Genomic DNA, 14291 nt, shown 5'->3' with positions numbered 1-14291 from the left:
CACTGTCCCTAATGATGGTGCAGAAGCCTCCACTGCTCCCCTCATCAAATACATTAAGCAATAATAGACCCTCAACATCTGTTGTGTCATTTTTCAAGGACACACCTCATCCCATGCTTCAGCTTAATCCTTGCTGTGAATGTGGTCCAAGAAGATAAGGCACATTAAAAAGCTTTGGCCATTTTGAAGGATTTTTTTTCTCTGGGAGCCGGACACTATGCATAGAGCTTTATGTAGCTAAGAACCGGCAATGCCTTCTGTCCTCGTTATATCACAGAACACGTATGCTACTAGAGAACATGGTTCATCTTCTAAGGACACTATGCAGAGTCCAACCACCCTGAGGACCTTGTCATGTGTGTATGTCTAACTGTGCTTCAGTACCTAGGCATGACACAACTGACATCTGTGAGCAGCACACGGCAAAGCATGTGACTACAGTCCTGTGGAGACTTGGATCATGCTAAGATGTTGTTTTCAACTTCAGATCCTTCAACCTCCCATACCCTTTCTTCATCTGTCTTACCTTCTGTCACAGGACACCTGAAACTGGTGGCTTATTAACCAGTAAAATTTATTTTGCTTGTGACTGTGCAATTGTGGAGACTAGAAAGCCCAAGAGTGTGGTGCCAAGCCTGTGATGGGATCTCTGTGTTGTCATCCAAGGCAGGAACAGAAGGACAGGAGAGCACAATCAGCCAGCTCATTCTCGTAACTAGTCCATTGCCACACTAGCTATACCAATCAACTTAGAAGGGCGTGGCTTCAAAGCATCACCACTTTCTGTTAGCCAGGCTCCCCTTGTTATCACCTGTGAGATTCTGTCCAACACAATATACTGAGGATGAAGCTTCCAATGTGGCAAACCATGATAAACCAGGACCCTAGTGATATCCACTTGAGAAAGGTCCCCACAGACACCTGATGCTTTCCTCCTCCCGCTGTAACTGCCCTGGGTTGACACTCACATCTGTCTCCCTGCTGCCTCTCCTGTTTCTACCACATGCAGCCAAAGTGACTTTCTGAAGCACAAACCCAATTGTCTCACCCCTCTTCATGACCTTTCAGCAGTATCTCCTCACACAGAACGAAGCAGGCTCCTCCATGCCTGACCTACCCTTTTGTTGCCAGGGCACACCATATTTACATATTAACACCACCTGTGCAAGGATGGGCCACTTGCCAGGTCCACTCAGCCCACACTTCCCAGCCTCCCCATCATCATCCCAGTTTAGCACCATATGGAGCTCTCCCTAGTGTGAGGTGTCTGTGCCTTTGGCTAGCACATCTATGGTGCTCCCTCTCTCACCTCAGCTTTATCCCCCTTATTCCCTAGAAGAGGGATCCATCACTTGGTGCAGAAACCACAGCTAACTCCCATGTTGCCTCTGCAGACTGCGCCCCTCCTCTGTAAATGGAAGCCGGCATACCACCAGCCTTGCAGGATTACAAGGATAAGACCTAGAAGCCTAGGGGCTGCCCACACACCGAACACCAGCCTAGGAGATCTAGGATTTCTGGCCATGCATCTGCATTCAGGCATTTGGGGAAGTAAGAAGAATTTTCCTTTTATTTTAATTTAAAATTCAGTGCCAAATCCTTCAAGTTTTATTTTGGATTCTTATTGCTCTATATGCCCAGAAATAAAGCTCAGATTTTGGTTTTTTGTTTGTTTTCTGTTTGTTTGTTTGTTTTTTAAAGTAGGGAAAGAAATATTGTAGCTTTGACTGTCAATTTGGAATACCCTATTGAGAAGAGTCTCGCTCCTCATTCAAGGGATTGCCTACATCAGACAGGCCTGTTGCTATGTATATAAAGAATTTTCTTGAGTGTTTACTGATGTGAAAGGGCCCAGCCCACTGTGGGTGGTACCATTCCCTGGGCAGGTTTCTGGTGCTGTAGAAAGAAACAACATGATCTTGAGCCTGTGAACAACTCAGCATGCAGTCAGTGTTCCTCCATGACTTCTGTTGTACTTCCTTCGTAAGTGTTCCTTGGTTAGAGTAACATTTCGTAAAGCAGCAACCAAACCAGCCTTTGATATGCTGCTCTGGTTCCTGCCCTGACTTCCCTCAGCAATGGACTATGATTTGGAAGTGTAAGGCAAACAAACCCTTTTCTTCCTTAAATTGGGAAGAAAATTGTGGTTAGTGTATTTATCACAGCAACAGAAAGCAAAGTGGGACAGAGAGGAAGAGAAGCCAAACATGATACAGTTCTCAGCACAGAGAATAAACTGGGGTGGATTGAGAAGGTAACAGTCTCTGAGAGCAGCAAGAGGGCAGAAGACTGGGCCATTTCTTAAACCAAACAAAGGTACCTCACAAAAGAAGCACACCCCTTCCCCAACCATAGCTGTCCCAGAGCAAGCCCAGCTGCCCTGTGAAGTGTGACCTCCTGTAACTGTAAAGATTCTAGGAGAAGGGACTTGGAATTCCTGCACAATCCAGGAGAATCAATCATGTTGGCATTTTCTTACACAAATACAGAAAACCTCCCCACATTTATAAGGTTCCCTTCAACTTAGAGGTTACAGAATTCAAATATTTGTGTAGAATGTAGGGCTTGAGCCTTCAGGGTCTATTATTACAAAAAGCACATTTCTACTAAAAATATAACTTGGTGGTAGAGTCCTTGGTTAGCATGCATGACACTCTGGTTCAGTCTCCAACAACATGCACGTCTGTGCATCGTGCATATCACCCAGGTCTGAGGACGGGCACCACAGTCCTCAAGCAGCCACCTGTTTGCTCTTGTGGTTCTGTATCACATCCATTGAGTGTACCTTGGAACTGACCCACTTCTGACACCAGGTTATTACTGAGCCAAGCCCCAGGAGTAAAGTCATACATACTGTGTCTCAACTGGCGAACAGTTCTTAAGAGGATGCTGTCCATTGTTAAAGCCGGCTAAGCTCATTGGCAAAGCAGATCTGCCCTCTCCCTGCTGCCCGGGTTCCCTCTCATTCCTAAAGCCCTTCATGCCACTCACTCTCCTTACCTTCATGATGCAAACCAGCTCAGAGCTAAGCCCAGAGACAGGGCTTAAGAATCACTACAGAAGCAGCTAAAAGTTCACTCAGCCAAGAAACAAAGCTTACCATGTGGACGCCCCTATCCACCCACACAGTAGAAACCCTTGGATGAATGGGCAAATGCAGGGCGCTCTTGACGAGAGGCTGGGAAGGGGAGACTTTCCCAGTCTCCCCTGTTCCTATGGTAAAGTGGAGCATATGTACATGAGATACTAACCAAAGAGCTCACAGCTCCCCACCCTGGGAAGAAGGGTGTTTCTTGGAAAATTGAGGTCTTGCTGGCAAAGGCAGGGTGATCTTGATCTAGGAGAGCCCTCTGGGTTCCTGCAGCAGAGGGCTGAGTAAAGTCTATGGGACTGGGAGCTTCACAGAGCCTGGTACTAATGTGTTCCTTTCACGTGGATGTGTGCACAGGTCCATCAGTTAACTTACATGTAGAGTCAGGTGCTGATGGAGGACGTCTTCCTCAATGGACTTTCCACCTTATTATTTGAGATAGGGTCTCTCATTGAACCTGTAGCTCATGGATTTGGTTAGGCTCTTGCCAGTGAGCTCTGGAGATCTGCCTATCTCACCGCCTGGTGCCCCACACAACCCCCAGAGCTGGAGCACCACCTCCAGTACAGATGGGCACCACCTACAGTACCCCCTAGAGTACCACCACATCTAGCTTTTTCATGGGTATTAGGGATACAGACTCAGACCCGTGGGCTTGTGTGACAAGCATTTTGCACACTGAACCACCTCCCCAGCCCCACTCATGTTTGCTGAATGACATTCTGAGTCAGGTATCCCACCTCCCACCCCCGTTCATGAATACACCAATACGCCAGCACCAATTCACAGTCGGGTTTGCTCAGAGCAAAATTTAGGACTTAATCAAAATCTAGGATTTTAATCAAATAGTCTAAAACCTAGCAGCATTCCTAGAGGGTTTAAATACCAAATATCGCCAGCTAGGTTGGCAGCCATATTTCCTTGTCTCGTGGAGGCCCTTAGCAGCGCTGATTGCACAGGCTTACCCTTCCACACCACCCCATTATACACTGCCCTGACCTAGTTCTCCTTGGTGCTGGGAGGAGGGGGATGGCCTCTGAGGCTGCTTTGTCTTGTCAGCACCAGATGCCTCATTTTTGCTCACAGCGGGGAAACTGGGCTGTACTCAGCACCTGTGAACGCTCAGGGCTCTGCAGACAGATGTTGCTAAAACAGTCTGTAAGCCCTGTCGCTGACCTGCAGTCCAACTAGAGACAGTTGCAGCACACCACTCTGCTCCCACAGGCTGAGAATGGCCTCAGCTGGAACAGCTTACCTTTTTCTTTCTACACCAGCTTTTCTACACCTCCCCATGGTTCCCTCTCTACCTGACTCATGCCTCTCACCCTCATGCCAACCTGAACTGTTAACCCCCCTCTGAGCAAACCCCACCTAAGAACCAGCATCTTCCCTCCATGACTCTTACATTTCCATGACGAGCTTAGCATCAGTTTTTACAGATGATGACAAGCATCTCTTCCCACACCAGAACTGACCTGTGCAACAACCTCTGGTGACCTCCGAAAAACTGACTCCAGGTTTATACTGACTTTGGGCTCAGCCCCATGACTTTAAATATGAGATATGCCGCAACAGAACAGAAGTTCCTAAAGGCCTTATGGGCTGCCAGTTTAATGTTACACGGCATTCTGATACCCTGAGTTCATAGGGAGGGGCTGGAAGCCTGTGAGCATGCTCTGCCCCTCTTTCAGCCAAGGTCTCAAAGTGGCAGATGCACCTTCTAACAGCAGCAGCAGGAACAAGGTTACAGCTTGTGGCATGAGACCTCAGGGTCATGTGTTATTGAGCAAAGCTGACCTGTACACCGACCCACAATGGACATGCTGATGGCTAACCCACGTGGTGTTCACTCTGTGCAGACACTACTCTCAGCATCATACAAGTTTCTTCCATTAGTGGTGGGGGTTGGCTGTTATTGTCTTATTTCACACACATAGCCATAGAGAAAGGCTGATGAGTACAGAGACTGTGTGAGTTCCCAGGAGTCAAACCTATAACATCACGGCTTCTTCCAGCACACCATTCTCCCATCTCACACAGGCTCCTTCCTATGACCCACAAGGTGTCAGAATGTCCTGTAACACTGAACCCTAACTACCTCATCTATTTCACAGTAAGGAAAAGAACTCAATATCTAAGAGAAGGAATTAATGTGCCCAAGATTAGACAGATACCTCCTTGGAGTCTGTGCCAATCTTAGAAGCTGTGTCATTTCTATTACTTCGAGTGTACACCGACTTCTGCAGCCCTGAAGAATCACCAGCTGCCCAGTCATTCAGATTTCTCTCAGGCCCCTTGGATTCAGCTGTGTAAAATTCCCACCTTTCTCCCAACTCAGACCTCACCTTTGCTGTTCCAACTTCTTGTTTATGCCACTGTGCAACCCATGAAGCTTCCTGTTGCTTCTGGCCAGGTCCTTGTCTTAAGTCCCTCTGGAATGTTCTGATCCAACCTGTCCTTACTTCAGGTGTGTGCACTGCTGGCAAGCACTGGTGGTAAGGTATCCTGCACAGACACTATTTGAACAATATTGACAACTAAGGTGAGTCAATTTTCCGTTTCCTTGGAGTTCATGAGTATGGAGAAAGAAGCTATGTATGTTACCAGCAGTTCTCAACCTGTGGGTGGCAACCCCTTGGGGGTCAAATGACCCTTTCACAGGGGACGCCTAACACCACCAGGAAGCACAGGTATGTACATTATGTTTTGTAACGGTAGCAAAATTGCAATTTAAAAATAGCAATGAAAATAATTTTATGACCAGAGATCACCATAACCTGAGGAACCGTATTAAAGGATGTATTAACAGCATTGTGATGGTTGAGAACCACTGTGTTATTCTTGCTGTGTGCCAGACACTCTTGAGAGTATGACACTGAATGCTTTCCATGAGTGGAGCATTGGCCAAGTTCGCTTTGTAATAAACACATGAAATAATTGTTATGAGGCAAGGTGGTTCAAGCACTTGGAAAGCCTCAACAAGAGTGTCAATAGCAGAGGCCAGCCTGAGCTACAGAGTGAATTATAGACTAGACTGGAATACAGAGTAAGATCCTGCCCCCCCCCCAAAAAAACTGTTTTAATTATTTAAAAGAATGAGCTTTCAAAAGATGATGGTGTCACTGTGCTGTGACACTGCCCTGTCACTTTGGATCCCTTCTGAAACTCTCCTTAAGAATTTGTTTGTAACAAATATTTGTAAAAAAATATTTTTTCCTTAGAATTTGACTCACTTCTCCCTGCTCAAGATCTTGACATTAGTGAGGGTTTCTGTCTCTGCCCAAACAGCAGAGACTTAGGTCAGCCCCACAGTGGCCCTGTCCTCTGCTGCTCCTGGATCCTCGGTACTGATGTGTGGCTTCCAGCCCTTCCAGCCCATTTGCCAAATTGTGCAAGTGCCTGAAACCTTTGTGCAAAGACTCAGGGAATAAATGAACTTCTACTCTAAATGAACGTCCCCTTTGGGATAGCCTGCCAAATGCTTCCTGGGTTTGCTGGTTTGATAGGTTGGTTGGTTGGTTGGTTGGTTGGTTGGTTGGTTGGTTGGTTGGTTTTGTGTGTGTGTGTGTGTGTGTGTGTGTGTGTGTGTGTGTGTGTGTGTGTGGCGGAGCGGGGTGGGAGGTTCCTTCTTTTTTTGTTTTTTTTTTTTCTCCCATATGTTTTATAAAATTAAAGTCACAACATCAGCTCAATATAAGTTTCTCCCCTGTCCTCATTGTTTGACTAAAGACACACACACACCTTCACTTACACATCACCATATACTCACATACACAAACACACACACCAACACACCCACCCAGTGATTTTCTCAACAAACAGAACAGCCCATTAACTGCCTGCTTGAGTGTGAATTGGAACGTGGATTTTTTTTTCCTTCACAGCCCAATCGATGCAAGAGCCTCAGTTTCCTCTTTGGGAAGCAGTGTTGATTGATAGATAGACACCTAGGCTACGCTCTTCCCGTAGTTATAAGATCCATGTGGGAAGTCATAATAGTCTACATAATAGAAGTCATGTAGGCTGCAGCAAGGGCTGTGAGTCCCATTGTTAATAATAATCAGAAGCTCAGAAGCAAGCTCCCTGGCTCCCCCATGCACACAGCTGGACAAGCAGCCCCCATTCTGTGGCTCTTCTGGGGGGTCAAGAGCTTCTATAGGCCCAGGGAGCCCGTGCCTTTGTTTGCTGAGAGCCACACCCATGACACTCTACTTGCTAAACACAGTGGGTTTCTGTAAACAGTTTCAGCTATGTTAACCCCCATCAGTCATTATAGAAGAATCCACCTTTGAAAGAGCTTCATCAATATTTTAAGCAGACCCTGGAGACAGAGACTAAGTGTGTATTTCCCATCTTCCTTCTCCATCAGACCAGCCTGCTCATCATCTCAGGAAGGTTTGGGATACTCAAAAGAAGAATTAGCTCCACATCATAGCCAATTGGAGTAGAGCACTTTCTTAATTCCATCCTCATGTCTGCCCATAAGGTACCTGGCCTGAGTGCCCCCGTGTTCTCTGTTCTGCTAGACAACTCTGAATTCCCTACTGAAGCCTAGATCTTCATTATCTCTATATCTTTCCCCCATAACAAAGATTCAGGGGCCCATGAAGTGATCCAGCACCCTGCAGGAGGCACCTGGGGCTGAGCTGTGCTCTCTGTGTGCTTCTGTGGCCTGCATCTCAGGCCTCTCCTCAGGCTGTTTAAAGCCCCTTAGACTTTTCCAAGGTTTGCTTTCAGTGTTCAGAGAAGCCACATGGCAGCAGAGGTGGGGATCCATAATGCTGGCTTTCCTTCTGCCATCCCCAAAAGCCATCTAGTTTGACCCCTGTCCTCTATATATCTGCTAGAGTTGCCTGCAGACCCCCTCCTCCCCTTTACTATTCCATTTATGAAATCGCTGTGAATTCTTGCCAACCTCCCTGTGTCCAGCAGAGACCAGGTACTTTTTACAATGCTACCCAGTGACTGCTAGGGAACAGGTGAGGGCTGTGGCATTTTAAAAGGGAACCTGATGCTCACTGCAGTGTGTGCACCTTTAGCAAAAGGTCTTCAGACATAGGAAGGGTCTTACAAGGTAGAATCATTCATATCCTTGCTTGCTATTTCATATCCAGGCTTGCTATTTCCCCTTAAAATGACAAATTTTTATAATTGGAATAGGCAAGGTGCGCCAAGGAAACAAGTGCCCTATCAGGAGCCTCTTTGTGCATATGAGATAGCCTTTCTGCATCCCTCCTCACTATGCCCACTGAGGTTGATCAAGCATCTCTGCAATTGTCCCACAGGTTGATTGCCTGCTTTGCATATAGTCAGTTAAAGCAGCAGATAGATCATGCCTTTCTCAGGTCAAATGTGCCAACACACTAACAGTTCTGCCTGGACGGCCAGGCTGTTCATGAGTCTTGTTGAGGGCGTGGGAGGAAATCTGCTATGGATATCAAGGCAGTGAGGCTCAAGAAGCCACCATAGCACATAGCCACAGCCATCTGGTGTAAAGCCTGAGCCCTTCATCTCCATTGCAGGTCACAGCAGGATGGCCCTGTAGCTTAACAGACTGAGAGCCATAAGACTGACTCCAAAGGAACTCTTTCCAGAGACCTGCCTAGCAGCCATCTGTTGAATTTCAACCTGAGACACCAGTGCCCTGAAAGCTCAGATTCTCCGGGAGCACACAACACAGAGGAACCCCAAGCTATTGATTCATTGGTCCCTGCATCAGCCCCACCTCATCACCTGTCTCAGTTCTTCTGACAGGGGCCCATGGCCAGCCCTCTCCAGCAGGAACCTGTTCAAATAATCCCCAGCTTTCTTCCTTCATTGTCTGGCAAATGGACATCACAGTCTCTCCAAGGCATCTCCTACTTACAGGGTTTGCAAATTGGACAGATATGGTTCAGTCTTCACGCCTACTCACATCTGTAGGTAGGAGCTCAGCAGAGGTCGGCTGGCCAGAGCTGAAGCTCTGTTTGGAAGGGGTGAGAAAGACAGACAATGGGGAACGAGCATTCCTCTCACCCCTTTTTCTTACCCATATTCCCAGTCCACTTGCCAACCTTCCGAAGCTTCTTAACAGCAGTGCTTCCCTGAGAAGACCTCCCCAGGGCCATAAAACTAGCAGGGTGTCACACTGGACATGTGCCTAGGTAAAGTCTGCACCCAACCTATAACCCGAAGCTGCCTTCCTGGAGGGGTCCTGAGGCTGTCCCTGATTCTGAACTCCACAAGCTGTGTCTCCACCCTTCAATCTCAGGAGTCACCCAGGGGATATCAGCTCTGGGAATCCTGCCTGCCAGAACCTGGATGCTCCAACATTGCCACCCCAGTCTCTGCGCTGCCATCTCTGGGCAACTGGTTGTTGGTTCTAACACCAAGCAGCAACTCCGTGGAGGATGTAGTGTCTGACCTCATCACCCTTAGCTCCCTGCCTAGACAAAGCTTAAAGACCCGGCCTCCTTTGTTTCCGGCCACACCCAGGGACACAGCCCAGATGTTCAGCCCATACTACCACTCCACCTTTGGGCTGCTCGCCTCTGCGGTTAACCCTTAAGAAGCCGCAGCTTCCAGGATGGACCACCGAGCTATTCTTAGCTGCAGTGAGGTATGGGAGCAGTGCATCCATCATGGCGCAGCTCAAAGTCGGGCCTTCCACTCCATCAATAAGCAAGGAGTGCAAAGCCGCATCTTTTTCCTTCCTCTGAAGGCGGCAAGGTGCAAGGGAGGGATGCTGCAGGGGCCAGGTGCATTAGGACCGGCACACCCTCCCCATCCTAGAGAGGCCGAGGGAGGGGGACTGAGGCCCCGCGCCCCTCCCTCTTTTGTTCAGCTCCGCATCCTCCGGGCCACGCCATCCTCCCGGTACATGCCACCCTCCCGGCACATCCTTCGAAGGGAGGGGGCTTCACTCCCGCAGAGAGAGGGACTGGATACTCCAGCCCCGCCCTGCCATGCGGGGCTCCCCCTCATTGTCCCCAGAGGGGGAGGGGGAGGCTTCGGCGAGACGGGCCCCGCCCCACTCGCGGCGACGCAGGAAGCCTCCGGGGGCGTCCCTGCCGTACCCCCACGGGTCTGGACCCTGATGGCGACCACCCTCAAGCCACAAAGCACTGCGGCAGGGTGGGGACGCTTACGGTGATGTGCGGGATGCTCTTCTTCCCCTGATGAGACATGGCCCCTCTGGAGCCCTCCGCCCGGCCGCTGGAACTAACGTCTGCCTGGCGCTCTACCCGGATCTCTCCCGGCAGCGCTACTCGTGAGAACGGCGACAAAGGCCCGGGAGGGATGAAAGAAAGGACAGAAGCTCCTCTCCCACCGCTGCCCACTCCCCGCTGCTCGGCCCGCCGCCGCTGCTCCCGCTGCCTGCACCGCCCGGCTTGGCAAGGAGGGCGGGAGGAGGAGGGAGAGGCAGGGCGAGAGGAGGGCGCTGAAGACAGACAGCTCCTCCCGGTGGCGGCAGCAGAACCGGATTCGCCCCTTTCGGCTCGAACCAGGAAGCGCTTCCCTTCCGATTCCCCTACTCCGCCCCCGACCCCCGCCCCGCGCCCTCGCCAAAGCCCCGGCCTCACTCGCGCCACTAGGAGAATATGCTTTTCAGTGGTGTTTTAAAAGCAAGAAACAAACAGCCTTTGGACGCGATGGCAAAAGCCATGGGCAGCGCCACAGGTGGCTCTGATCTTTGTGTAACTTGTGCTTAAGAGGAAGTGTGGGTCAGGAGGTAGCACCCACCCTAATTGCTAGAAGCATCCTTGGCCCTCCAGAGTCGCACTCAAGGGTCCCCTCTGGCCAGTACTTCCATGGTCTCCGTTTTTCCACCCCCTTTTCCATATCCAAATCCAAGTCTTCATTGACGCTATTCTCTTGAATAGCCCACCTCAGTTAAGGATAACTCATTTTTCCCGGACCCATCTCCAGGGCCTTCGCTTCTTTACCCTCTCCATTTCCATTCCCAGGCAGAGGCAATGCAGCGGAAAGGACTAGCGTCGAATCCATGGGTGATGGGTTCTGACCCTTCATCTGCTCTCTCCTCTTAGTGGCCGGTCAATATGGCCTGGCAGTGAAGGCTTCGGAAGCTGGACCATTGGGACGAAGGTCTCTACAGCCCTGGGGACAGGGAAGAAACGCGGTTTTCCTGCCTATTTTTGAAGTGTTCGAAGCCCAGGGGTCCCGATGTGGCTCTGGGAAAGGTGGGCAGAAAGCCAGGACAAAGCTTGCCAAACTTCCCCAAGAGAGGACAAAAGATGAACAAGGGAGCCCCCAGTAGGCCTCAAAATACCGGGCAGCTGCCCCCAGGCAGGAGTAAGCCATTTCTCTACCAATGAGCTCATTTCCTGCCTGCACAATCTCTCCACTGACCCTGTGGATAGACCCACTCCTCCACTTCCGGGTTGCCAAGGGAGGTGAGGAACAGAAAAAAAAAAAAAAAAAAAATCTCTGGACCCTGCTATGGACCCTGCTAGGGCCTTTCGTTTTCCACCACATGGAGAAAGCCAGTTACCTAGTCCACCGCAGGAAACCAAGAGGGGTTATAGGCTCAGAGAGAACAGCTTATATCCGGAAACACTAGCCAGTAATTTTCCCCTTTTACAGATAGAAAACTGAAGCTTACAGAGATAAAATAGAGTAAATTAGCTGCTGCGGGGCAGCGTCAGGAAGCAGATTCTCTGCTCATTAAGTCCCGCCTGTGCTCTGGCCCCTAAATTCTCGTTAATGACCGGAAGCTGCGGATGGCAGCAGCACACTTCTGTCTCCTGGATTCCCTTTCTCGCCAATAAATCATAGGTTCCAGTACCCGGGCATTCCCTGGGGTCATCCAGGGGGTTCTGGGCTGGCAAGCTACAGAGAGGGGCTGGGCCACGTGCAAGTCAGAGGGAGGAGCCCTGCTCGCTACTGGCCAAACAGATTGCTGCTCCCAAGCAGACTTCACCGGTACAAAGCTTTACAACCATCGGCCTCTGGCAACCGCAAATGTTGCGCCTGCGCTGTTGAAACCCCTCCTCCTTCCCAGGAAAGAGCCGTATGGGCGGGGGAGGGGCCGGGCACCCTTTGCAGAAGTGGTTAAGGCTGGTCCTAGATCCCTAGCCCTCTGAAACCCATGCTCTGCTGTCTTCAGAAAGTAAATTACTCCATCCATCGGGGCCTTGAGCTCTTCAGCTCTAAGTCCCCACCAGAGAGTGCTTTGGGAAGCCTCGGACGCAGCCTTTTGTCAGATCCCTAAGAAGCCAGGGAGAAAGGACAGAGGGGACCAGGGTGGTAAGAACACAGGAGCAGGTGAATCAATTAGGGTCCAGAAACGCTAAGGCACAGCTACCCGGCAGGCCATGGCAGAGCTGGGGACAAAGCTTGTGTGAATGACCCTGACCAGCGCCGCGAAGCCAGAAGGACAGTTCCGGGCCAGTCACAAAGAGCACTCGCCTCCGTGGTATTCCCTTTGAGGGAAGCCGAGAGCAGACTGCCACTCCCGGGTCACAGATGAAGACAGCTTATAGAAGGTGAAACATCTCGATAGGTTCCAGGTAGTGTCTGGGTTTCTGAGCCCTGAAGCCTTTGGTGGAGCTAGAGAGCCTGTTTCCCACGCGAGGTCGGACTACCAAGGAGGAGATAAAGGGATAGGGAATTGGACTCTGGCTAGTTCCCTGTTCCTCACCCCCGCCTCCAGATCCCAGGCGGCAGATTCAGGACCACGGAGAGTTCCCGAGCAGGCGACGAACCAGGCAAGAACACTGCCCTCAGACCAGCCCATTTTCTTTCCCCAAACGCCTATCCAGATTACAGTCCTGTTCAAACTCTTCCTCCCTCTGGATTCACTTTGTGCCTCTCATAGTGTTAACGGAAAGGGCGAGTTAATTAAACCGAGAATGATGATAAAACTCCATAGCAAGCATTTATTGATCACTCTCTACCTGAATGAACTTAATTCTTGAAATGAGTCCACAGCTCTCCCCAGCCAGGGAACTTCTGGAGGGTGCGGCCAGGCTGCCTAGCCAGCCCAGTCCAGAGCTCAAGGGACAGCTCCCAGAGCTGCTCCAACTTCTGTTTCCCAGACACGTGGCTCTGACCTCACCCACCCTGTCCAGGACTCTTCTGTCTAACCATCCGTGTTCCCTGGTAAATTTCAACTTAAAGAAGAAAACCTGTAAGGCCCAAGCCCTGGCCATGTCTTTTCCTGATGTCCCTCCTCACTTTCAGAAGTCGGGGAGTCCATATGCCTGGGTTCAAATCCCAGATTCGCCTCCAATTTACACATCCCGGAGTGTCCTGGATGATTTCTTACTGCCCACCATCTAAATCCTTAGCCACATCGTCCCCCAGGGAGGGGCGGGGAGCAGCTGTATGACCAGAGTCATTCGGTGAACCTCTCCCAGAGCCGGCTGCAGCCTAAGCGCTCCACAATCACTGGGTGAGCAAATAGATAGATGGAGGAAGACAGAGAATGTTCCCCCTTTCCCAGAACCCCAGAAGGAGAACGAGACTTAAATTCACCTTACAGGTTCCTTAGCAGCAGCTTCAGCAACTTACTTGCCCTCTCAGAACCTGGCTTGGCTTTTCTGAGGCTGTGCTGGCCAACCCGGGCCTATCTTAAACCTCTCTGAACCTCTTGTAGGATGATGTGGGGGAGGGGCCGTTGCAGTTCCCCAGAACCTGGTGGCAGCGGGCCCCCACACTCGCCCTCACGCCACACAAGCCTTAGGTCTCCAAGGGCCCCGCCCCCCATGTCCGGCCCACGTGTCCCGAGGGTACCTGGCCATTGTCCCGGCCGAGTGGCAGGTCGCGGGGCGCAGGACATCGGATGCGCAACGCCGGCGGTCTGTCATCGCGATCGCCTGGCGAGCTGACAGCAGAGCCCGAGGGCTCGCTCACATCGCTAGCCGTGTCCTCGCTGCCGCCGGGGCACGGCAGCCCTACGGCATCGGGCCGGCCAGCGCTGCGTGGTGTGCGCGCGGAGCCGCGGCGGCCCACGCTGTAGGCGTCGAAGTCTATGGTCTTGTTCTCGTAGGCGCCCTCCACGGCGGCGAACATGCCGCCGTACTTCTGGCGCGGGGTCTGCGCCGCGCTGCCTGGCCGCGCCAGGTACACTGGCAGGTCGTCCTCCGTGTTCCACGCTCGCCGCCGCTCCGCCATCCCCGTTTCCGGCGGTCAGCTCTCGCCACCGCTGGCTCCGCGCTGAGCGCCTCGGTGCGGGCCCGTGGCGGCCCAAACGCGACTG

General features: G+C 51.1%; 1 protein-coding gene across 2 annotated transcripts in view; it reads right to left on the bottom strand.

The window, feature by feature from the left end:
• The window catches only part of Crmp1 (collapsin response mediator protein 1), a 49233-nt gene extending 34942 nt beyond the window's left edge, over positions 1–14291 (bottom strand). Inside the window, exon 1 of one of the 2 annotated variants that reach the window (XM_034509173.2) lies at positions 13826–14291. In XM_034509173.2, coding sequence (XP_034365064.1) covers positions 13826–14206 — 381 coding nt within the window. In that variant the 5' untranslated portion in view covers positions 14207–14291. Of the gene's footprint in view, positions 1–10218; positions 10461–13825 lie in introns of those variants that run through there. The other variant, XM_034509174.2, reaches the window with a different exon arrangement.

This window comes from Arvicanthis niloticus, chromosome 7 (genome assembly GCF_011762505.2).
Source record: "Arvicanthis niloticus isolate mArvNil1 chromosome 7, mArvNil1.pat.X, whole genome shotgun sequence".
Lineage (NCBI taxonomy): Eukaryota > Metazoa > Chordata > Mammalia > Rodentia > Muridae > Arvicanthis > Arvicanthis niloticus.
The sequence above is the reverse complement of the archived record's forward strand: the minus strand, read 5'-3'. Positions and strand labels throughout refer to the sequence as shown.